Below are 24,841 nucleotides of genomic sequence, written 5' to 3'. Positions count from 1 at the left end.
TGTAGTTTAGCAGAATTGGTTCAGGGGGGTTGGTGCATGATTTACATGTTGTGGTCATTGTGTCTCAAGTACCAGTATTTGTGTGTAAACAATTGAGAAAAACTGTAATCACAATGCGATTCAGTGCAATGCAAAAAGAATATTGCTCTGTAATTCAATATGGTACACTTTCATTTTATTTCAGACAGGAGGAATCAATCTAAATATAAAATTATTGGTTACATATTATTGGTCACACATCGCCTCTACTAATAATTCTAAATAAATTGGATTTTACCCATGCAGAGATGTTAGAAACGATACAGACAGTTGGATACATCCAGATTTCATCCCAAATTGTATCCACTGAACACTTGTTTTGAACTTTTATGCCGGTGCACCAATGCAAAACAGTGAATTTTACCATCCCTAATAGAGAGGCCCCAGAGATATTTGTTCTTGTTCATTTAAAAGGGATAATTTGATATTTTGAGAAATATTTACCTTTCTTTGCCAGAGTTAAAAATGTACTGATTAGACTCATCTAGCTCAGAGACATAAAGAGGCATCCATGAGCTGTACCTCTGTTCAGAAATTGTGCTCTGAAAAACATAATGAATAATAGTTATTTAGGCTTGCATTGCTGCCTCCCCAAATATGTGTCAGCAGTCCTAAATGTAACTCTGATGAGTTTGCGTGGGTCACTGTGTTGCAAAATAAGCAGCGAGGAAAAGCAACAGTGACAAATAGAGAACAAAAGACCTTCGTTCTCCACTCCTCTGCTCCCTTGTAGGTTTTAAGCAGCTTATTAATAATTGAGCGAGGAGAGTTTTGCGATGGCAGATCTATCATGATTCCCCCTCTGCGCCTGTCATGAGCTCTGCATGGATAGATGGATATTGAAACAGCCTCTTTCACACTCCCAAACACAGTATTCTTTTTTGGGGGGGGGGCACAGGCGGGCCAGCTGCATTATTTCATAATTTAAAAATGTGATAATGAATTTCTGTCGCCGCAGAAGTTGGCTCAGACTGTGGAAGATAAGACAGGATGTGTGAAAAAAAAGGGACTACAGTATATGAATGTGTAATTTGTGCGTATATTTAGTTCAAGGCAGTGTTTTTTTCACAATGGCGTATCTTCCATGTGTCATAGCGATATTAAAAACATGTCACAGTGTAAGTATGTGTGTGTATGTTCAACAAAATGGTCTACCCCAAAATAATAAGATATAAAATGAAAATGTGTGTTTTTTCTGTCTGTGTATTTCTGCCTGTTTTGCTCAGATGATCAAGATGATTTGTTTCTCTCTCACACACACACACACACACGTCATTCCTCTCTACTCATGTCCCTCATGACTAACTACCCACCAGATTTGGGTCAAACTGGCAATAGCAGATGATTCTTGCATAAAATTTGTTTAAACATGTAGAGAGTGCTGGAGAGGTTTACCCACTGAGCTGTCATCTAGAGCCGGGGAAAAAACTTCTGTTCACAAAATAAAAGGTACTTTTCCTTTAACTTTTTTTGCTGTGTTTAACTTTACATTTAATGGCAGACAGTGCACCTGCGGGGAAAGCTGTGTAACGGCTGAATAATAGAAATCTCAGTTGGAAAATCAGATGGAGTTTAAAAATGGATGTGCCTCTTTGTCGTGTCCTCCCCTCAACTTCAGGTAGCACTGTGGCTGCTGGTCTGATCTGATTATGGGTTACATAACCAGGTGGTGGCTTTTCATCACTTTTCAAACCGAAATGGAAAAACTTGCACTGTCTGGCTTTATTGCTGCTACCCTTTCTTTCTGGCCACAGAAATGGATAGAGACAACACGACAGACTGACAGGAAAACCTGAAAGGCAACCTCCTGTGCTCTATTGATTGATTTCTTTGATGTGATTAGTTTCAAACTGGAAAGATGTTAGTTTTGTTGACACTCACAGAGACTTTGAAGCTAGCAGTTTTTCTGATACCTTGATTCAAAGTTTTCTCTCTTTGCTATTCCATTGGGCCTTGATTCCTTTGTTTTCCACAACATCAGGTGCTGTTTCTTTTCAGTATTAAAGAAATATAAAGACATACATTGAAGGGGCCAACTGGTTATAAAACTGCTACTGGCTCCAGAGGGAGTGGTGTCTGATAAATTGCCTCAAGTGATGTTACCTGAGTCAGATGGTGCTGAAGAAGTTTGAAAATTAAAAACATCTGGGGGTGTGGAGTTAGAAACACATGAGCTCAGCATACCTCAGTAGCCCGCTGCTTATCTCTGTTTGAGTCCAGGCGCCAGGTTTTGACCAGGAAGAAGAATGGATGGAATAAAAAAGACAATATTTTTGTACACTATTTTGCAGCACTGGCACTATCCCTTCCGATTGACCTTAATTATTTTACTTCCCCTTATCTCTTGTGGAAAAATATTTCCTTTTTCTTCACACCTGAAAGTCCAGTTCCTATATCCAACCAATGCACTGGTCCAGTTTGGGTTGATAAAGGCAAAACTCAATGATTGAAAGATATGAAAAATGCTAGTTCACCAGTCACTAACACAGGAAGAGACTTTTAACCAATGAAATGAAAAATATAATGGTAGGCATCCTGTGATTGGTTTGAATGGAAATGAATGTTTACTTCACAGAGGTCCAAAACCACTCCTTCAAGGTGGACCAGAGAGCGGTTGTTTGCTCTGCACCAGACTTCAAGTCCGGTGTCCACACCGACCCAGATGAACTATACCAAGGGGGTAAACACTCCAGGGTTCGGTTCAACCAGACTAAACAAAGGGGGTGGAGATCACTGAAGTTTTTAGGGAGGTTTACCAATCAGGTAAAGGACAAATGCAGAATGACTGGACCATGATCAGCAATAACTACAGATCTGACATTGTGGAGTTTTCGACATCAGGTGCTGATTAAGAGAAATGTGTTCTGGCTGTTTCATAGGCTAAGGACATCTCCAAATCTGCTTCATCTGCTAAGTTTTTTAAATTATATTTTCTTCAGTCTAAGTGTTAAGTGATAATTATACTATGCCAGCATATGTTGATAACATAATGATGAATCAGTATAAGCTCCCCCTTGTTGTGGATCTGTCAGTCACTGCGTGTGTGAGACTCCATTCATTCATCCATCTATCCATCTCTCCGTGTGTCTGGTGTTCAGCTCCTGGCAACCGCTGGCCCCTGGGTGCCCTTAGATAAACACAGCTGCTCCCCTGCATCTGCAGACAGGACTCTTGGCTACTGACAAGATTTGATCAGCTCCGCTTAAAATGCTGCTTCTCTCTAACGCTACAGGTCCAGAGTGATTCTCAGTTACCCAGGAAAAAAACAGTCAAGATCCTTGCTTAGTTACTTTTAGATTTTGGATATGTTTCCATAAACTGGCAATCACATCTGTAATATTGATACGGTATCACATATATCTTCCACTTAACACTGTTACATACTATACATTTCTATAAACTTCACGTGTAGGCTCCAGGTGACTTTCTTACCCCAAGCTGACATAAGAATTGCCTCTCTTACAAGTACTTTACAGCCTTTTGTTTGGCTGATTTTTTTCTTCTTCCTCTCCTTTCACACCATGCCCCCACTTGACATCAGGGTGGTCCAAAATTATATTATGAGTTGCCAAAGAATCAACTAGTACAGACATAAAGGCTTCCTAAATGTGTTTCACACTCCAAATGTCTCATCAGCTGAATGCACTTTTATTATGTGGCAAATTTCCACATAAAATAATTTGTTTTATATATCTGTATCTCTGTTGGAGGTAATTAGATTGTTGGTATGAGGAAAATCTTATTGGTTCAACGTGATTACCTAATTTAAAAGTCAAATGTAATTTTATTAGATAGATAGATATACTTTACTTATATTGATCCCAAGCTGGGAAATTGCATTATGTTGAATGTGATTGCCTAAAAAAATGGGTAATAGTATTAATAGTGTAGCTTTAAAGAAACATTATGTAACTATTCTACCATAAAATAACACCATCACAATCATTTTGATGCTACACTTGCGTGTTATTGGATGTGTCATTCCCACTCTGCCCCCCATATGCATGTTCTTGCACTATGTAATTTTTTTCTGTCACACACCCCCAACTATGTCACGGATTTTGGTGAAACTGGATCACATTTTAAAATGTTCCTGATGGCTTTACTTGTTGCTAAACTAACACTAACCACTAACTGCTGCTAAGTGTAACATAGCTGCCATTTGCTATAGTTAGGTTTTCGCAACCCCATCGATGAATTGCTTTTGAAACTGGGGGCACCAAATGCAAAAAAGACCAATTCTTACATAATGTTGCTTTAAGCAGAGATTGAGCTTGACTACATGGTGGCTACTTATTTGTAACATTAACATTTTGGGAACAGTAGTTTCTTTGCAATTTAGTGAAACAAGCTGCACAGCAGTTCCATAAACACCTGTTGCAGCGATAGACCTAATTTCTATTCTTCATTAGTCCTGACCTTCTGTTCTGATCCTCACTGTGTAGAGTGCGAGGTGTCATAATCCTACTCTGATGAGGAAGCGAAAGAGAGGTGAGAAAGGAGAGAAAAGGGGAAGTATGTGGTGGAATAATTAGAGGACAGATGGGGGTAGAGGTGGGAGGGTTGCAGATTGCCTGTTCAAGCTTCAGTCCTTGATTGCAGCCCGCTCGGTTATGTAAGTGAATCCCGCTTCCAGACACTTACTTCCTGAGACTGGATGGATAAAAAGAGCTACTCTTTCATGGACTGACTTCTATCTTTATAATTCCTCCTATGCTTCCATCAGTCGCCTCATTGGTCCTTTTTGTTTCCTTGATTGGCCATTGTTCAACGCCAGCCTTTTTCCCCTGATGCTGTTGACCGTGTATTGACCCATGGATAGAAATACATTTCACTGATTTACAAAGGATTCACGAATCAATACGGGAATCAGTAATCGTAAGTTCTGTGGATGGATGCCTGCCAATGTTCCTGGAAAGCAAGCTGCCATTGGACTCTTTGCCCCTCCTCTCCTCCCGCTGTATACTTCATTAAACCGACTGTGGCATGTGTTTGAAGCATGAATAAAAAGAAACATCTGACTGGACTGACAGTGCTAAATGGGGGCTGTAATTGGCTTTGGGGGTAGTTGGGAGAAGTTGGGGTGTTTCCTAAAAGCAGGTAGCCAAGGAAGAGGGATAATTGGTGATTACTTCTGTGAATATCAACGAGGTGGAGAAGAAGAAGAGGGACCTTGTTCTCATTAAAAAAAACACATCCCAGGCTTCCCCTGCTCACTGTACAAACAAACTGCATTATGGTCTTTGAGTGAGGCTATTAGCATTTGCTGGATTGAATGCTGATAAGATTTGAAATCAAAGGGGGATGTGTGCAGGTACCAATGGTGGGAAATGATCACAGAGCTTGTGTGGGTAGATTGACATAAGAAAGGAGAGTCATGCCTTTGTAGTAGGCTTTGTGTGTGTGTGTGTGTGTGTGTGTGTGTGTGTGTGTGTGTTGAAATGGCTACATCTGGGTTCTTTCTGTTTTACGGTCACATTCATTGCTCACCTCTCATAACAACTGGTATATCAGTGACTTATATTATCTGTGCATCTAGCCATGATCTATACCTGAATGCATCATACTTAGTTTACTATGTATTTCGTTGCAAGTTGGGCAAAGTAGTGGCCATAGTGATATTGCAGTACATAAAATGCAGAAATAAACGAGGTAAAAGACACAGTTGGAAAGGTTCAATGTGGTATACTGACGTGCAATTACTGCAGTGCTGTAAGACTTAATCACTGTGCTTTGGCTTGCTCGCTGACTTGTTTTTCATTGCCATCCTTCTTTTTCAATATCTCATCTGATTAAATTACAGCTGGGTGGTGTTCAACTGAGGAAATGAAGCTGTGTGTTTTGTGAGCTTGTGTATGTGTTTGTGCATGTATGTGAGACTGTGTCTCTGAGCACAAATGAGTTAAATTGTATTACTGTTTAAAACTTGCATATGTGCCGTATTGTCAACCCTAAAGAGAGCAAGAGGGGAAAATATTGTGTTTGTATGATTTATTGCATCTGAATGTGTTTGTGTGTGTGTGTTTCTGTGCTTGTTTGTGTGTTTGGTTGAGTAAATTTAGCTGTTTAGGCACCAATCAGGTCTCCACTCTCTTGATAGTTGACTTTGGCCCAGGAATCCTGATTTCCCTGTCACCCTATCAGATAACAGTCCTCTGCTCTGGTCTCGAGGGATCAGCCAATCACACTCCACCAGGTTAGCGCCATGGAAATGGCTCAGCCCATAAACACATCAATTCCTCTTCACTGTCTGATGTTTAGGGGTGTGCTTCACATTAAACCTTGACTTAGAAAGCTGAAATACACTCACTTCTGACTAAAACCACAAAGTACTTACTTAGCTTCTATTAACTGTATTTTTTAACTGTATTTTTCCAGAATATTTCTTAGGGGTTACATAACCTGAATGCAGACTCAGTATCAATAAACAATAGAAAGATTTGAAAAAGAATGGTCAGAATCTGTGCAGCAGAGGTTGAGATATCCTGACTTTGAATCTGTAGTATAGGTCACGCTCCAAAAATGCTAAATCCTACTTTTCCCATGATGCAGTTGGATAGTGTCTTTCATGAGATGCCCCATGCCTGATCCCATATCCCATGTCTTCCCAACTCTTGTCCTAAGTTTGTGCCACAGGATTTTTGTCAAAAATTAGATCAATCCAATCCGAAATAACCACGATGACATCACTACGACATCGCCTGACAAACAATAATCTTTCCTGTTAATCCGAGAACCTCGGGACAGGACACAAAGACGAGGTTGGCAAAATAAAGTGCAACAAAATCCAAGAGCACAATGACACTATTCTCTTCAAACAGTCAACATAATATTATACTGACAACATGTGAGAAAAGTAACAGATCAATGACCAACCAAGCTAATGATGTTATCCAAATATAAGGAATATATAACTATATTAAACTGTATATGTCTTTTCAATCTCATATGGCTGGCTATTGACTTTACTACCCTCAAACTAGAGCTATCTTTTTTTTCACTATAGCTACAAATGCACAAATGTGTGGAGTGGGTGGATGGTAACATACAGTAAGTAGTGGTTGTTAATAGTAAAAACTGCTACTGATTTATACTTTACTAACGTCTTGGCTGCCATCTGAGACTGTGGAAAACAAGCAGATCCCTGGTTGGAAGTATTGCATATAATTTAATTTTATATATAAAATGGAAAACCAATACTAGACAAAATGTTGTATATTTTAATTAGCTATGAATTACCTGCCTTACCTGTTTGTTGTTTACTTCCTACAATGACAATGAATTATATAAACAGCCCACATGCTGTCTAGTGGGAATTCTCTCTGTTTTCCAGTCTATGCTAATTTTTTGATACATTTCTGTGTGGTATCAAAGTTGGAGACCAGTCAGTAGACTAACTATCAAATTTTTTGGGAACAGATGATGTCTTAAATAATTTAGCTGTTTGCAGTGTCAGAGTTGTTATTAGTGCAGCCAAACATTTAGGTGTCTGGTGTCTTGCTCAAGGGCACCTCTGCAGTGCCCAGGAGGTGAACTGGCACCTCTCCAGCTACCAGACCACACTCCATACCAAGGTTATTATGGTTCACTGAAACTAAACTAGAAATTAAAACTAGGTGTGAAAAAAACATTATACTTCAATAAAATAAAAAACTACAAAAAATATGAAGAAAATGATTTAGTTTTCGGTCAAAATATTGTTTTTATTTGTTAACACAACAAGCATTGGTGCATATATTTATTGAGACTGGAATGTCTACGTGACTGTGAGTTAATGCGTTTATATAGTAATATCAATTCGGAACTCCTTAAATCTTGCCCCTGACAAATACCTCCATATTATATGAAAAAAAAACTAAAAGCAATACTGAAACTAATAAAAAGTTTACCAAAACTTATAACTCCACTAAAATGCTACGATTAGTGCTGGACTCAAACCGGCCACCCTTCAGTTCCCAAGCCTTAGTTCCCCACGGACTGAGCCACTGCCACCCCCAAAAAGGGCCTTGATATTAGTGTTCGTCAGTAAAATGGATACAGCACTGTATGAGTAAATGGTCTTCATATGAGTTTCTAGTTGAATAACATAAATTGAGGCTAATTGCAAAATATTCTGAAAATTACAGCTCATAAAGTTATCTATTTGACTGCTTCAGAGTGCATTGGGGAAAATTGCCTCTCGTCTTTTTAAAAGGACTAGAAGTGGCTTCTGCGGCGACAATGTGGACAAATAGGTGAAAGTTGAAAAAGCCTAATTAGCATATCAGAATCGGAAAGGAATCAAACATGATGATGTCCCTCTCAGAAGTCTGGCAGGTGGCCGTCAAAAGGAACGCTTAAGTGTCTTTGTGTGTCAGCAGGGGCCTCCTTTTAGAGTCTGGTCTGCCTTGTCAAACAGCTAAAGGAGATGTTCACTGGTCCAGAGTCCTCCCACACACAGCTGCTCTCAAATAATCAGGCTGTGTGTGTGTGTGTGTGTGTTTAATTTCATATGTGCAGGCTCATGCATCCTTGTTTATGATATGTTTGTATGTGCTTGTGTTTGCATAGTCACTTGTGTATCCTGGCACACAGTCGTATGTGTTACCTGTGTCTTCCTTTGTGTGTGTGTGTTCAGGCTTGTTAATCTGATCTCTTGGCACCGTGTGTTTCTTCCCTCTTTATCTGACAACTCCATGCCTGTCCAGCCACACTCTCATCCTATTAAGACTTCTCCTCCTAAAGGATTTGGCTTGCCTGTGTGTATTGGAGACCACAGTCTGGCTCTGTTGCTTAGCCAAGTGGGACTCGGCGAAGGCCAAAGCCGGGGCATTAAATATTTGTTTCATCCCAAACTGAGATATCCACCATCTGAAAAGAACAAAAGGAAAAAAAAAAATTTTTTTTGTACATTTTTCCGGCACACTAGGGAGGTCAGAGTTACAGGGTGGCATCCTCAGAGCTAATAAATCCTCAATGTCTTGTACTGTGACTGTGAGTTGTAATCTGTAACTTCCCCTCTAGATGCCACTAAATCTTACACACTGGTCCTTTTTAGGGTACTACTTGCAGCTGGTTAGCTTAGCTTAGCACAAGCACTGGAAACTGGGGGAAACGACTAGCCTGATTCTGTCCAAAGTTAACTAAATCCACATACCATCCCTTCTGAAGCTCAGTCATTTACACATTGTATAGTATTGGTTTAATTTATGCAAAAAAACAAAGTGTAAAAACAACAAGGTGTGGTTTTTTGAAGGTTAATGTACTGGAATATGTCTTGGCCAGAAGCATTAGATTTAAAGTACAGTCATGTACTGTAAGGGAGCAGACACATAAAAAAAAGCCATACTTTTGCAGCATCAGGGGTCTTGTTCTGATCATGGTGGGTAGCTCATTTTCGAATGAAACTCTATTAATGCCTCTGTAATTTGGGTGTGAAGACATGCTGAGTTTGAAATTAATTTCTGCTGCGCCTTTGCTTGTGTCTCCAGATGGCCCAGTGATCTGGCGGATGCTGACCTACCCCCCAACTCGTCGAGCCCTCCTGGTGGGCTGTGGTCTTCAGATGTTCCAGCAGCTTTCAGGAATCAACACGGTCATGTGAGTGAAACCATCACCAAACTTTTCCTCTGTAGTCCAGATTACTCTCCCAGGTTGCATGACAACACACTTCTCAAAACTATAATATGGAGTCTGTAATCGTCAGCATAAAATAGGATTAAATGGACCAAGGACAGTCACTGTTTATAATTAAGAAGCATTCTACTGTTTAGTCTTCAAAGTTCAAAATTCACACAATTACAGTTTTAGCTGACTTCTGTGTTTGCAGGATTTAAAAAGGACATTTGAGTCTAATCTATGTGGCACATGGAGTCACAAAAGCAATCAGAAATAGTAGTTTTTGCATAAATGTAAATGTTTTTAGTCACACCCACTCTGTTTTGGAGTCCTGCCTCTGTGGTAAATCAGTTGAACAATGGGGTCAGGTGCTGTGCATGTTGACCAATGAAGTGCAATATATACCCAGGAAAAGAAATGGTCAGTGTCAGTGCAGTTGTAGTGCGGGTTATTGATTTGAGGCAATATTCATACGAAGCATGTCTCAGGATGTTTCACTGGTTTAGTTCAGTTTACTTTGCAGTGCGAGGGCAAACCGAAAATCAATTCATTCGGAGTGAGAATACATACATAGATTAATGTTTAAATATATTAAACAACTAAGTGCAAAAAAAATTTCTTCCACTATAATTCAGACCAAAGAAAACATGTCATGTTCAGACAGACAATAGAACTGCCTGTAAAAAATGCAGCACTCTCATTCCTTTTTAATGAGACCAGCAAAAGTTTCATTTAGCCCAACTTTTTCCACCAAAACAATGTCACCCACTTTTTACCTATTTTTGAGAGGGTGGATAAATGATTGTTGCCATGATACCTTTCCTGAGCTGTAAAATCGTGTCTCATTATAAACCGCTGTGCGCTGTTTTAGCATCTGATAAGACTCATGGATCTGTTACTCAAATCCGCCTTCTGGGATGGTATTTCATCGTTTTTCTCGTAACTGAAGCAACACACCCACAACAACATCCCAGGGCTGTTTTCAGTCTAAACACTCATGATGGAGACACATTAAAAACATAAAAAACACATATTATATACTTAAATAGGAATATATATGTATTTTAAATCACAAAAAATGATGAAAAAATTTACCTGTGCCACTTGAGGCTTATTGACTTTGTCAGTTATCTGTACCATAGATCAAACTGGTGTGTGTGTCGTGTTTCTAGATTGTGTCGCTGTTGAAAAGGAAAGTTCAAGTCTGTTTTTATCTCTTTGGCCCTGAGGTTTAATCAAAACAATGACGATACATGACACTAAATCTCTGTGCCACCTACCGTCCCTTTCAAAACAAGAGTGATTTAGACAGATGCATTTGGTTTAGAAGCATAGTATTCAATCACAAAACCATTTCTTTCATCTTTCATAACACATCATACACCAGGGACCAGTGGCCTCATCGCATTACTGCCCACTTGCCTGCGAAAGGAAAGAAGCACCTCTCCTCTTTTATTCTTTTTTAGCTCTCTATCCGAGGAGATTGTGTCATCCGTCTCTGTCTCACCTACCCTTTGAGATGAACTATATTACAAGCTCTGTAAACAATCTGTGGATATGTGCTGTTGCCTAGCAACCGTCAGAGGTGAGAGCAATAGGATAAGTGTGCGCCTGTACGACTGAGTGAGCCTGCATGCATGTGTGATTTAATGCGCTAAATGTGACACTATGGACTTTTTGATCTGCGCATGCGCAACTGTGTGTATGTGTATGTGTGTGTCATGTGCGCTCACTTGGATGTGTATGTGCGTTTGCAGTGAAGCGTGTGACTGAAGGTATGGGCAATTACATACAGTTGCATACACAATGCGTGTATGTTGAGATCTGAATGGATGGAAAGACGCAAAAGAGGGCAAATATATATATATACAGCTGTGGTTGTGCGCTGGATCCATCACACATCTCTTTAAATACTTATTTCTGTCCCTCTCACTCAATGTCTGTCTATTGACTGTCTGCCTCTCCTACTGTATATTCATTTTCATCTCCCGCTAACAGTCTGAACAGCAAAGGGGACAAACTAAATCTGTCACAGCTCTGTCCCTATCCGCCTTTCTGTCTCTCTGACTTGTGTGTCTGCCAGTCTAGTCTTTCTGGAAAGGTCTGCCTGCTAGATTATCTGTGTCGGCAATGGCCCATTTAAACTGAGCAGTGTGTTATGTTTTCACCTGCCATTGAAATGTGTCTCCGGTCTACAAAATGAAATCTGATTGCCCTTTCATTTGCAAAAATACCCACTGTGGCATCCTTTGGAGATAATTACATCCTTCAGAATTGACATTAAAGACCTCATCCTGCTGACAATCAATTTATGACAATGGTTTCTCAGTTTGAGTTGTTTGCTGTTTGTTTTCTTTGCACCATTTACTGCTTAGAAAAGTTGTATCCAGTTCATGTAAGTTTACTAGAGCTGTACCAGAGTGATGTTAAACAGACTGCACTCCTACATAGGTGTTTACACTTATTTTGAATAATTAGATATCCAGTCAGGTTGAAGGTGAGCAGAGATCGCAGAGCAGTGAGTCCATGGAACACCAGTATTATAGTAACAAATACTGCAACATAACAATAAATTTTCAATGTAATTGCACCCACATTTAGTCCCTATAGCTTTATATTGTTTATGCACACAATTTTCTCTCTTACATGACCAACAGTGCAGTCACACAACTGCCCTGAGTTGTCTTGTGATGTCGCAAATTTCCCATTTGTCCAACATGAAATGAAAGCAGCATGAGGAGAGGTCCAGCCAGGGAAAATGAGTGAAAGCATCTGTGTATACTGACCGTGGATGTGGACTTTCAAGAAGAACCATGGATGTGGTTTGTGCAGTGAGATTCAAACCCATCCAGGGTGCATCCACTCAAAGTCTTTCTACTCTCCGACCATCCAGGATGTGGGAATTCAAGTTGTAACTGGTGTGAATAATTTTTTTTTATTTTTTCTCCAACTGTCTGAAACATATTGTATTCAAGTAGTTGTGTGTCCTGTGCACAGGACGGCATTTTAAAGATATTTTCCATATTATTATTTAGACAAAGTTTCATCACATTGTTGTTGTAAAGTTGAGGATCTGGCTCAGAATGCAGACAGCAGAGTCTGGGCTGGTGCAAGTGAAGGAGACTTTACTTCTAAAGTACCTTTGGAAAAAACACTGCATGCATTTCAGTGTCGTAGTTTGATAGATGTCTGTCGGCACACATATTACATAATTTCCTGCAAGTTTAAGAAAGAAAAGTATATTGATTTTGTGCATACTAACTGGAGAACACCATACCATGACAAAATATTTTGTACACACTGTAGTAAAATAAGTATTTATTATGATACTGGGACACAGCATCTGAGGTGAGGAGTGAGGAAAAAATAACTAAATATTGAACTAGTGTCAAAAATTGATAGCATGATTGTATTTTTATCCGTGTTCTACCTGGGGATTTTTTCAATCTACGTCTTTACCATATGTTTTAGTCATTCTGGACAGCTTTCTGTTTTTTTCCCAGCACTGATGTCACTCATCCAGTGTGCTTCTTACCTCTGTATACTTTGCCAGCCTGTCTGTTAACCACCTGCCTTTTCGTTCCCATGTGAAGCTGGCAGGCTAGCCCTATTAGCCGGTGAGATATAAAGGAGGTCTGGGGAGCCAGTAAATCAGCCGGGCTTAGAGACAAGCTCCACTCTGCCTGTCCCCAGCTGCTTTCCCTGATTAAACCACCGGGCTGGCACAGAGAAAGAAAGAAAAGGGCAGTGAGAGAAGCTGGCAGCCTGGTAAAAAAAAATATAAACCAAACTAGAAAAAGCACATATTGCCTGTCACTCTGCTCTAACAGTCCGCTCTCTCAGGTTAGGAGCTTGACGGATTGGTGCGGATTGATGGATTTCACAGTTTTGAGTGCATATTAGCACATTGTCCCACTTGAAGTCCTCCCTCCAGTAAGCCTCAAAGTAAAAGTTCCAAAAGGAAGTGAGCCCTGCTGGTTGTCAGCAAGGGAATAAGGGCAAAACTGGAGTTGTAATCGAACATCCAGCTCAACTGATGATCTAGTCAGCTAACACATTTCCCACAGATCTGCCCTTTCAAATCTGACTCACTTACTGAAATGTTTGTATATGTAACTCCCAGTCTGTCAAATACCACAGATAATTGAGAGCACTCCTGATATGTCACCGTGATTTGAATTTGTTCAGTCCAGCACGATTCTAGCAAAATGGCAGCGAACGTGGACAGCCAGACTCAGCTTATGTACATGTGCATGTATTATGAGAACTGGATACTGTAAGATTATTCTCTGTTCGTTCTAGTCAAAGTTGCTCACCCAACACATCCGCCAAATTCCAGTTTCAGTTAAGGCTGTTGACTTTCGTGCATAAGTTAAGGCCAATATAAATGTCTGTTTTCGTTAGTGTTATATACAGCATAACATTAACTGTTATAAAATCGGGACCCTGACTAGGGGTTGCCAAAGCTTCATAAGGGGTCACAAATGTAAATGTGAAGTAATTTGTCTAATAGAACAACAGCCAAGAGTCAGGGACAAGTAAACATAAAAAAAGAAGCCTAGTAAGTTTGTATTATTTTTAAAAATGATAGAAAACACATAATATAGACAGAATTGTATAAAAAGTTCCCTGAACAGGAAATAATCAGCTTGAAATTAATCCAAATCGCTCTTTTTACACACACTACTAAATTGTACAGTTTTAAATATAACATGAAACATCAATTAAATGTCATTAAGGCAGGGGTTGTCTGTTTACTATATGATAGAAAAGAGGTCCCTTAAGGAAAAAGGTTGGAGACCACTGACCTAGTTGATCCTTTCCTGTTCGTAGGTCAGACATGTTTTTAATTGGGTGGCTCAGGTGCACAGAAAGCGAGAGGCGGCACAGAGAGGCTGGCAGACTGTCAGAATGAGAAAATTGTGATAGAGGATGTGAAATAGAGCAGGGGGTGCGATGGAGCCAGGCCACTTTGATGGGAGTGGTGTGAATCCAGCGGTCGCTCATCGTACAGAACCCTTCTCAGATCTTTTCTTTCTTCTTACTCACACTGACTGTCATACTAGCTAAGGAGAACCACACTGTTCTACCAATTAAAAATGTCATCAGTTCGAGTTGATCAAGTCACTCTTTTCCAACATATTCCCACATTCCGTATAGCAATGATCAACAGCAGATTCACTCAGAGATGCTTGTTGGATGATCAGTGCTTGTTCAGCTGCATACTTGCTTGCAGATTACACTTGGTGCAGGTCCACATCACATACTTGAATGCAAATTAGTTTCCTCAGTGGTGGCAGTGTGCTGTTTAATCAAATGCATTTATGCAGACAACTTCAGATGAACAGTAAAACACGACAACCAGTGAATCCACCAACATGCAACCCAACATGTGGAACTGGGTGGTTACCTGCACTCATCATTGCTATGCACAAGGCAGTCAAGCATTGTTAATGAAATAGTGTGATGCTATCATTAGACTGCAACATTTATCTCAAGGGAAGTGTTGTTGTGAGCACTGCGGCACAGCTTAGGAGCAGTAGAATACTTATGAGAATACTAGGGCTGTGCATTGGCAAGAATCTGGCAAAACGTATCACGATATGAGGTTACAATCCAATATATTTCAAAAGATTGCAATATATTGTGATTTCTCGCAGAACGTCTTGTAACAGGCGACAATATATGTTTTACACAAGATGAAAAAATAAATAATAATAAATAAATAGATAAACACAAGGACAATTGGACAAAACTGGTCAATTGGACCCCACAAAAAAAGTATTTGCATGTCTCAGGCACGGTTGCAGCAAGGCTACAGACGAGAGTTGAGGTCTTGCATATTTCTTTGCAAGCAAAAAATAATTAGAATTTGTTCATAGTCATATGGACATGACACCAGCAATACATTCACCTTTCACTACAGTTGTAATGTCTATATCTGGAGAATATGTGTATCTGTGGACAGAATCCATTTATTTGGTAACAAGGCTTTCATGAATTGTATTTATCAAAAGCAGCTCAGACTGGTTTGAGCTAAATGCTAATGTCAACATGCTAAAACACTCAAAATAACAACGCTAATATGCTGAGTAGCAGGTATAATTTCTACCATGTTCATCATCTTAGTTTAAACATGTTGCAATAGTCAGTGCTAATTAGTAAATTTAAGGTTTGACCTGATGATGGCGCTAGATAAAAAGTTAAGGGGCCACCAAAGTTATGACATTTCATCCTGAGAGCGACATGAATGTGTGTACCAAATTTCATAGCAATCCATTCAAACGCCATTAACATGGTTAAAAAGGTGCAATAGGTAGCTAGCGGACCACCCAGCATAGCATATACACACCTGTAAATACCGACTGGCTAAGGGGCTTTTTAAAGGATTTCTTTGTGATCAGACATGGTACGTACTAAAAACTGCGGAATAATATGCGGCATGACCGCTATGCGAGTACATACGCATGGTCACACACAACACTAGGTTTTAACGACGGGTTGATCTCTTATGTCAGACACACTCTCTGGACTCTCTCTGGATGTTATATGAATAACCTCCCTGCCCTCACACACTCACAAAGGCTCACACACGCTATAGGCCTGTCAGAAATGCCTATGTGATGAGAGATGTGTTTGTCAATAATACATCTCTCAGGAACCAAAGAAGTGTCAGGTGGTGTGTCTGCTCTACTTGTCTTTCTGCCCGCATGAGTTAGTTGTCCCTGAATGCCTCCCCGCCTGACCGTCTGCCAACGGATGAAGGGATGGATGGGTGTACAGATTACACAGATAAATAGATGGATATATCCTGTGATGGCACTGCTGGGGTTTCTTTCTCAACTCTTTTTTCTTCTGCTGTATCCACCTTTTCATAAATGCGGAAAAATGTGGGGTCAAATTAGATTAAATTAGCCACATAATCTGACATATAAAGGTCACCCTGGGCTGGTGGGGACTGCTGTGTGTGTGTGTGTTTGTCAGGGCGGGTCAGCAGACTGCATTGACAAAGTGGTGGGGGAAAGAAGATGGAGAGAGATTAATTGAGCAGGAGAGGGGAGGGGAAGAAAAGATAGATAGGGTAGGAAGGAAGAAGAGGGTGGAGGGAGAGATGACATTGATGGTGATGAGGTGGAGGAAGGCGTGGAGGGGGATCAAGGCAGATGACAGGCAGAGAGAGGGGAAGATAGATTTATAAAGGAAGACAGAAAAAGTGACAAGAAATACTGAGTACAGGAGCTGCGGAAGAAAAACTCCTTTGTTCTTTCATTCGATTTTTTGCTGTTCCTTTGATACATTTTGTAGCAAGCAGCTTGAAAGGGTTTGTGCATATACACAATGAATATATACACAATGCATGTATATATTCTGCATACACTCACACTGCAAACTTTCCCCAAGCATCTTTTTTTGAGACATATATTCCTATCATCAGAGTAATAAATCATAAGGCTTTTATTAGATGCAGTCAGCTTTTTGTCTTGTCTGTACTTCTGCTGCCGTTCATGGCCCCCGAAATTACACCAGTAAGGAGGGGGACGAGGAAGTAATTGGTGAAAAGTACAGGTCTGACAAAAATATCTGCGGATTGTTGACACATTAGCCACGTTTCACACGCCCAGCTCCACGGGAAGTGTTCAGGGTGTTCCAGTCAAGATGAAGTAAGCAGTAAGAGCCTTTATCGAATCCCAGAGGGGAAATTTGGTAAAGTTGGCGAGAAAGCTGCTTCAGCAGGCTACTCACTGCTTGGCGCCCTGAAGTAAGAAGCAGTTATTGATCAGAAAGTAACCCAGTTGGTTTTTTTTGGGATGTAATAAGCCATTGGTGGGTAGGGTCTGTGTGTAGTTATATAGTCAGGATACTACCTGGGGTCTTTGTTTTACACATGGTTAATTGTTTTCTTTGCCTGTGCTCAGTTTACTTAGACTTTCCCATTGCCCTCGGCAAGTTTTCCAACTGTTGGAAGAAGCTTTTGTGCATTTCTTTTTGTCATTGTAAGGCCAGGGGTGTCAAACTCTGGCCCGTTGTAATTATATTTGGCCCGCGAGACAATACCAAATGACTACGAGAGCTGGCCCCCGGTATTATACTGTACAGCGCATTAACCGCTCATACTACAAATCCCATAATGCCCTGCTGTTGTTTTGGCGCGTCAATCAGGACAGGACCCCGAAACTCCTCTGTGACAGTAGGTATACACTACAACTGTCACTGTGCTACCCCTTCCCAAAAATGACGAAAAGAAAGGCAGAAAACAGGAGCTTTCTGGACAAGTGGGAGGCAGAATATCTATTTACGTATGTAAAAGACAGGCCCGTTTGTCTTGTTTGTNNAGGCATCTGGCTTGGGCACATCAGAGTAGATCAGTATGTAGCAAACTGAACAATAATTAACGTTTTCTTTATGCACTTTTTCTTGCAATTCGAAGGCATGGGCTTGAATGGTTGATTTATTTATTTTAAAAATTATCCAGTGGAAAAATTTTATTTTGATATTTAATTCAGAAGGCTGCGAATAGAAAAATGTTTTAAAATTTTATTTCATAAATGAATGCCATTGATGTGTTTTTTTATTTGAAATTTGATTTTGCATGTCTCCACTATTAAGTTATATATAATGTAATAAGAGTTGCTTGTTCCATATTCAATGTTAAAGCAAAATTCGTTTCGTTCCATATTAAAAGGTTCATTTGTTCAATCTTGGCCCGCGGCTTTGTTCAGGTTTTAAATTTTGGCCCACTGTGTTTTTGAGTTTGACACCCCTGTTGTAAGCTAACACCTGGAAGTTAGCTGGCTAACATTGGACAGGACAAGTGGTATGTTATTCATTCCATTTCATTATTTTATAAAAGACCAAAAAGAAAACAAATAATTATAATTTTGTGGTGTTATAATTCATTCATATATGATATGATATGATATGATATGATATGATATGATGACTGTGTGTTGTTGTCAGAACAGTTACATGTTTTGCTGCTGATACTGGCCAGTTGGCCCTCACAGATGGTCCCACAGACAAATGTCATGTTGGAAATGTCACAAAACACCAGTTTTTACATGGTCACTCTGCTGGCAAACCTGCAAGTAGCTGGCAGAGCCCACTACTGTGTGTGTGTGTGTGTGTGTGTGTGTGTGTGTTTTGTGCACATGTCGAGAGATATGCCCAAACCTACAGACTTGTTTTTCAGTGTATTCCTGTGTGTGTGAATGTTTTCAAGCTTTCATAAGCAGCTTAATCATTCCAACCTCCTTCACTGTCTCCAATGGAGTCACAGCAAGATCTTTAATGAGAAATATTCTAATTTTCCCTCTAATCAAATGTTCACAGAACGACATTACGCACATACAACCCTCACTTCAACACAAACATCTCATTTGCCTAATCCACAGTAAGGATGTCATTTGTGAAGCATGCTTGTTCTTTGGATCAAGAGGCATTTACAGTGTGTATAATAGATGTTGAAATAAATGCAGATATTACACAAAGTCATGTATATAAAAAACTGAAAGCAAAATGTAAACCAGACTGAAAGACTGATGCCATTTTATATTCACCCACACAGGTGTTTTCACTTATGCTGCCTGAGTAGATGTCTTCTCAGGTCTGTGGGTGTGAGCAGACTGTGCTTGATTGACATCTCTCTCAGTCTCTTGTTAGTTTTGTCAGGCCGGTAGCTCACACCTTCATCTTTTGTGTAAGTACTCAGAGTTTAGTGTACTCACATAATTACTTCTTCCCAACTCCGGCCTGAGCAGTGGTGCAGTCAGTGAGGATATTAGGGCCTTTAAATAGTAACTAAACATTAAAGGTATTAACATACAGTGCGGGTAAGTTACGGTCAGCAAATTTACAAGAAATTGAATTATATGTACTCTAATATGTAGGGCTGCCCCCAATTTAAGACTTTCCTAGTTGATGAAGGCAGTAGTCAACTAGTTATCACACATTTATATAATAATAATAATAATTATTCATTTATTATTTATTTCATAATGATTTAATAATTCAAATATTTATATTTTAACAGCCGCCTGTTAACTGATAGCGGAAAAAGTGGTAATGAATCTGAATGTGTGAGAACAACCAGCAAAGAGACATTTTAGCACAGTCTAATATCACAACAGGAAATAAATAACTTGCAAATTCGGTTTTACAAATCCTCACAGTCTTATCAATACGGTGGATGATATATAGATGATATATGGATGTATAATGTTGACAGTTACCCTGAAATTCCACTGGGCACAGCTTTTATAACATCGCGTCACGGTTTGGCTTCGTGATCCGTGCCTCTTCAAATCCCACGGGAGCGCTTCAGAAGCAGAGAATCTTCAGAGCATATTGCCGCCATACATTGTTTACTTGGGTATTTTAGCTATTATTGCTTGTGGGGGAATTTCGAGCATTGCCTAGAACGACATTTTGAGCAGGTCTCTCCCTCCAAGAGCCTGGTGGGCAGAGTCAGGGCAAGACTCAGTTAACCTGGTCTGGTGGTAAAACTATATATAAGCTGTCAATCAATCAATTCTCCCTTGGCTTTCAGCCTGTTTGGTTTGGTTGAATTTACCTAATTTCTCTTTTAGTTATTCAAAATAAACCTATTTTTAGTTACAACTCGTGTGTCTTTCCTTCTTTGCCAGCCTTGAGCCTCGTTGTGACAGCAGTGTTTTAACTGTTTGTCGCTTCTGCATTATTGTGCCTTGTGTTTGCCGCGTGTTCATTTCTTCTCGGGGGGTCAGCCAGGCAGAGTAAAGTGTGTTTTCATTCTGTGATGATGATAGACATCTGCTGATGCTACACTTCGTGCTTTGCGTGTGTGTGTGTAGTTCTAAAAATCTGTAGCGTACCTATTCGGGCTAGGCATTTTTGTTCCAGAGCATAAATGTGACGCAGCTCTGTGTTCGTATGCATTCATTTGAAAAATAGGCCAGTTCCCATGAGAATCTTCATCTCTATCTCTCTTTCTCTTTCTATCTTTGTCTCTCCAGCCACATCTTTTCCTGTCTGTCCATTTGTTCTTGTTTTCACACCCACATCCCTCCTTCTCTATTTTCTCCAACCATTCATTCTTCTTTTCGCCTTTCGATCCTTTTCTCACTTACTACCTTCTCTCTCTCTGTCTGTCTTGTCTGTCTGTCTGTCTCTCTGCCTCTCTCTCTCTCTCTCTCTCTTGGGTCTTCTGTCTGCTGACTCTCTCTCTCGTCTCTCTCTCTCTTCTTCTCTCCTTTATCTACTCACTCACTCACTCATGGTCACTCACACACACAAGCACTCGCTCGTTCATTTGCACCCACTCACTCGGTACTTGCCCACTAACACACACACACACATACACACACTTACACTTGTTTGCTCGCTCCTCTCCCTGTTGCTTTACAGTGGATCCTTCCCTCTGTCTCCGACTCCCTCTGAATCCATACTATTAAGTTACATAATTAGATCAGCACTCTGTCAATAAGTAGCACTCTGTTAAAGCGTTTCTGCCTTATAGATGAGGGAAACCTTTCCTTGTAGTTCTCTTTCACACCCTCACACATATACAGGTTTGTTATCACTTACTGCAGCAGCATTATGACCTTCTTTATTAATCAGGCAGCTTTCTTTATTTTCTCTGGAATTAAGTAGATTATGTTACCAGTGATTTTGCATTTTTTAACCTGTGAAATAACTATTTTATCACCAGACTTGGTATTTAGCTTTCGAATTTGATTACCTGATGACATAGCAATAGGCCTTCCAAAAGGACCTTTATGATAATTAAAAAATAATCCTTGTGAGTTTTCTCTATAGACAAGCAACTAAAACTACTTGGTTAAGAATAGGTATAGATTACAGAAAAGGACAAGGCTATGAAAGGTTTGCCTTCACAATGAAAAATAACTGTTAATAGACAGACCCGAACCGCCGTCTTAGTCATCAAAGTTACACACACACACACCCTGGCCTCCTCTTTAAGAGCTTGGTCACGCCAACCTTTATGACAAACATTTTGAACGCGCCATTAAGGAATTGCAAACGGTCTTGATGGTTCTGACCTTTGAAGGAACAGAGAGAACGAAGAGGCCATAATGGAGGAAGCTATTATATTAGCCCATTAACGCCTGGTTCTTCAGGTAGCAATAGCAAGGCACCGTATGTTTAATATTTCAGTTTTGGACTTTTGTGGTCTACCAACCGCTTAAAGCCCTTTACAACACTTGTCACATTCATATGCTGATGGCAGAGGCTTCCATGCAAGGTGCCAACTGCTCATCAGGAGCGATACAGCACTTCCTATCCAAAGCGCCCACGATTATACTAAACTCACCCATACACACACTTACACACTGATAGCATAGCCGTCTGGAGCAATTTGGGGTTCAGTAGCTTGTCCACGGACACCAGAAATCAAACCTTGTAACCCTCTGATTATTAGACAACCCAAGCCACGGCCACCCCTCGTTGTATACTCTTTTTTAAACCTTTTTAAAAATGGATATAATACATGTTTGCATTCATAATCATTCACTTTAAAAGTAAAGTTCCCATCCAAATTTGGTACAAATTTAGACAAAATTTCCAGAAAATCTGCAAAAGGAAATGCAAATTAATGTGCATTTTCATTCTTCAACCTGAAGACTACTGTGAAATTTAGGAATTGTCCAGTCATTACACAATAAACCATTACAGAAAAGGATGCAACAAAAAAAACTTAACGCAATTAAAAGAGCGCCAGTCAAACCCCAAACACACAAAAACCATATGAAAGACATGACATAAATATGACATTTTATTAATTTGAGGAAGGTTAGAGTCTTAACGGTCCACACAGATCTGATGTTTTTGTCTGCTGCTAAAGTGTTCAATGACCTGAACAATGAATAAAAAGTCATCCATGCTACATCATATCATTTCCTTTAACGATACTGCAGAATGAGAAGCAACACCGTCAAAGATTTCCTCTTTGATTCCATTTTCCCATTAACGAAACTAGCCACAATGAATGGTAACCACTGCACAACCTGCAGATAGTCACTGTCACCAAGCATTGCCTATTTCACAAGGACAATCAAATCAGTTTCTCTGCAACTTTCTGGTCAAACCCAGAAAACACGGCAGTGTCTGTTTGAAAGGTGGCAAAGCACCCTTGAATGCTTGGATACTTTGGAAAATGCAGAAATGTAAAATATATGTGTGATATATGTGTGTGGCTAATGGCTAATAAAAAATCTAAAGCCATTAGTGTGGTCCTTTTTTAAGGCGTCAAGTTGCGTACTCCCGAGAGTCAGCAGCCTCCGTGATGATCCAGTGTGTGTCAGTAAATGTCAACCGTGAGTCACCCATGTGAAATGGGCTTGCTAAATGAAAAACCGCAATCGTACTTGTATTCATTTTACATGTGTTCTACTCGTCGACTGTATCTTCAGTGCAAATCACTGTATTTCTGTTTTCAGTGGATATGTAAAGTCGACATTGACAGAGAGACAGATTTACCTAACCACCTCTCAGAAAACACACCAATATTTGTCCGGAGTCTGGTTTCAGGGATTTCATTTATTCCACTTTTATCCGGTGATAGGTTGTAAATGACTACCTGACAAGTTGGTGACATGTGATCCAAGAACAAAAATGGAGGCATGAAGGACGTGTGACTGAAATTTATATTTACTCTTCAACCTGTCACTCTTTACCCATTTGCTCTCTACAGCTATCAAGTCCTTCCTTTTGCTCCACTCTTCTTCTTGTATGTCTCTCTTTCCCCTCTTTCCCGCTGTCTTCCACCCTGGCTGATGTCTGTGTTGTCACTCTCCCTTGATGTGGTGAACGAGAGGTTTGGAATCGAAGCGTGACAGGAGCGTGGATCCATATTTCCATTTTTAGCCGGGGGTCAGGGCCAGATCACACCTTCTCGTGTTTGCTTCGCACCGGCGCTCCGCGGGGTCTCTTATGTAAAACACAGTGGGTGTGTTTGTGCATGTGGGCGTGTGTGTGTGTTTGTGTTTGTGGGACAGAGAAAGATGACATCTCTGTTGCTTTGCGCGTGTGTGCAAAAATAATAGTGTGAAACCACTCTGCTGTTTATTTTTTATCTGCATAGGTAGAGGTGGTCACTCTGTGGAGGTCTTCATTATTACAGTCTGATCATCAGGGATTCTTACTAGGGCACTGTTGCTCTGACCTTGTTATTACTGGCTGTGTGTAATCATGGCAAATAAATGGCTCCCGGTAACAGTTATATTCAACACATGGAGTACAAAATTAAAAATTAAAAAAACGGAAGGTTGCACTGGATAACCTACATGCAGTTGTAACTGAGGGAGATGTGCTTTATGCAGGAGCCACAGCACAAAGTGACATCAATGAAAAATAGGCGGGGCTGGAAGATAACCTTTAACTCATTAGTCTTTTTTTCTCTCTACTCTTCTCTTTATTTTTTAATTCAAAGTTATTATGGTTATAAAATAAAGCTTTTTGAGCTGTTGAGCTTGTTAAAGTCAGTTAAACTCATCATCTTAGCTAAATTTACACATTTTATCCAAAAGACGTATCTGTACATCGACTCCTTTGGACTCTCTGACTCTCTGGCTCTCCATCCCCTTAATGCTCAGCACGGTCAAGATGATTTGCTATTGGTCAAAGGTACGAATTTGCACATCAAAGTTCACCAAAGCAGAACTCTTTGCTCGAGGAGGTGAAATTAATACAAACACACGTTCCACAAATCCATTGAAATGAATTTATGTCTGGTGTGACCAGCTCAATATTTGAATTATTTGATGTGCCTTAGAAACTGTAAATATTTCTTCCAACCAAACCCAGCTGAACTGAACTCTATTAAATTAAACTACAGTGAAGAAACTGGTAAAATCATCATCAGGGTCTCGTTGGATGTAGTATAAGACAGCTTCCTAAAAAAAGCTTTGAGTACCAACAACCCTTCAGTTAATCCTCAGAATCTAAAGGCACACAATGGCTTTATAATTGTAGCATTTTTCCATTTTCTCCCTTTCAGTGCGTCAGCAGCAGTTTACTGCAGCTCCCAGAAGGCCAAGTAATTGGACCAAATCCATTCCTGACTCACCTCTGACCCCATCAGACACCCTCTTATTAAAGCCATTTCCCAGTGTGAACAGAATTGCCACTGTTTAATAAAAGATCTTACCTTTTTCTCCCACTCACAGCTATTATGGGAGCAGGGTCTTTTAAGAAGGCCTTACGTCTT

The 24,841-nt window shown here is 40.0% G+C and overlaps 1 protein-coding gene across 1 annotated transcript in view; it reads left to right on the top strand.

Moving 5' to 3' along the window:
- The window catches only part of LOC118336355 (proton myo-inositol cotransporter-like), a 68,239-nt gene that overhangs the window by 31,922 nt on the left and 11,476 nt on the right, over nucleotides 1-24,841 (top strand). Inside the window, exon 4 of the mRNA XM_035672990.1 lies at nucleotides 9,510-9,618. Within this exon, the coding sequence (XP_035528883.1) occupies nucleotides 9,510-9,618 (109 nt within the window). The remainder of the gene's footprint in view (nucleotides 1-9,509; nucleotides 9,619-24,841) is intronic.

The sequence above is a fragment of the Morone saxatilis genome, unplaced genomic scaffold, assembly GCF_004916995.1.
Source record: "Morone saxatilis isolate NCDOM2014 unplaced genomic scaffold, NCSU_SB_2.0 Contig10, whole genome shotgun sequence".
In the NCBI taxonomy this organism is placed as follows: Eukaryota; Metazoa; Chordata; class Actinopteri; family Moronidae; genus Morone; species Morone saxatilis.
Note: the sequence above shows the minus strand (reverse complement) of the source record. Positions and strands in the feature narration are given on the sequence as shown.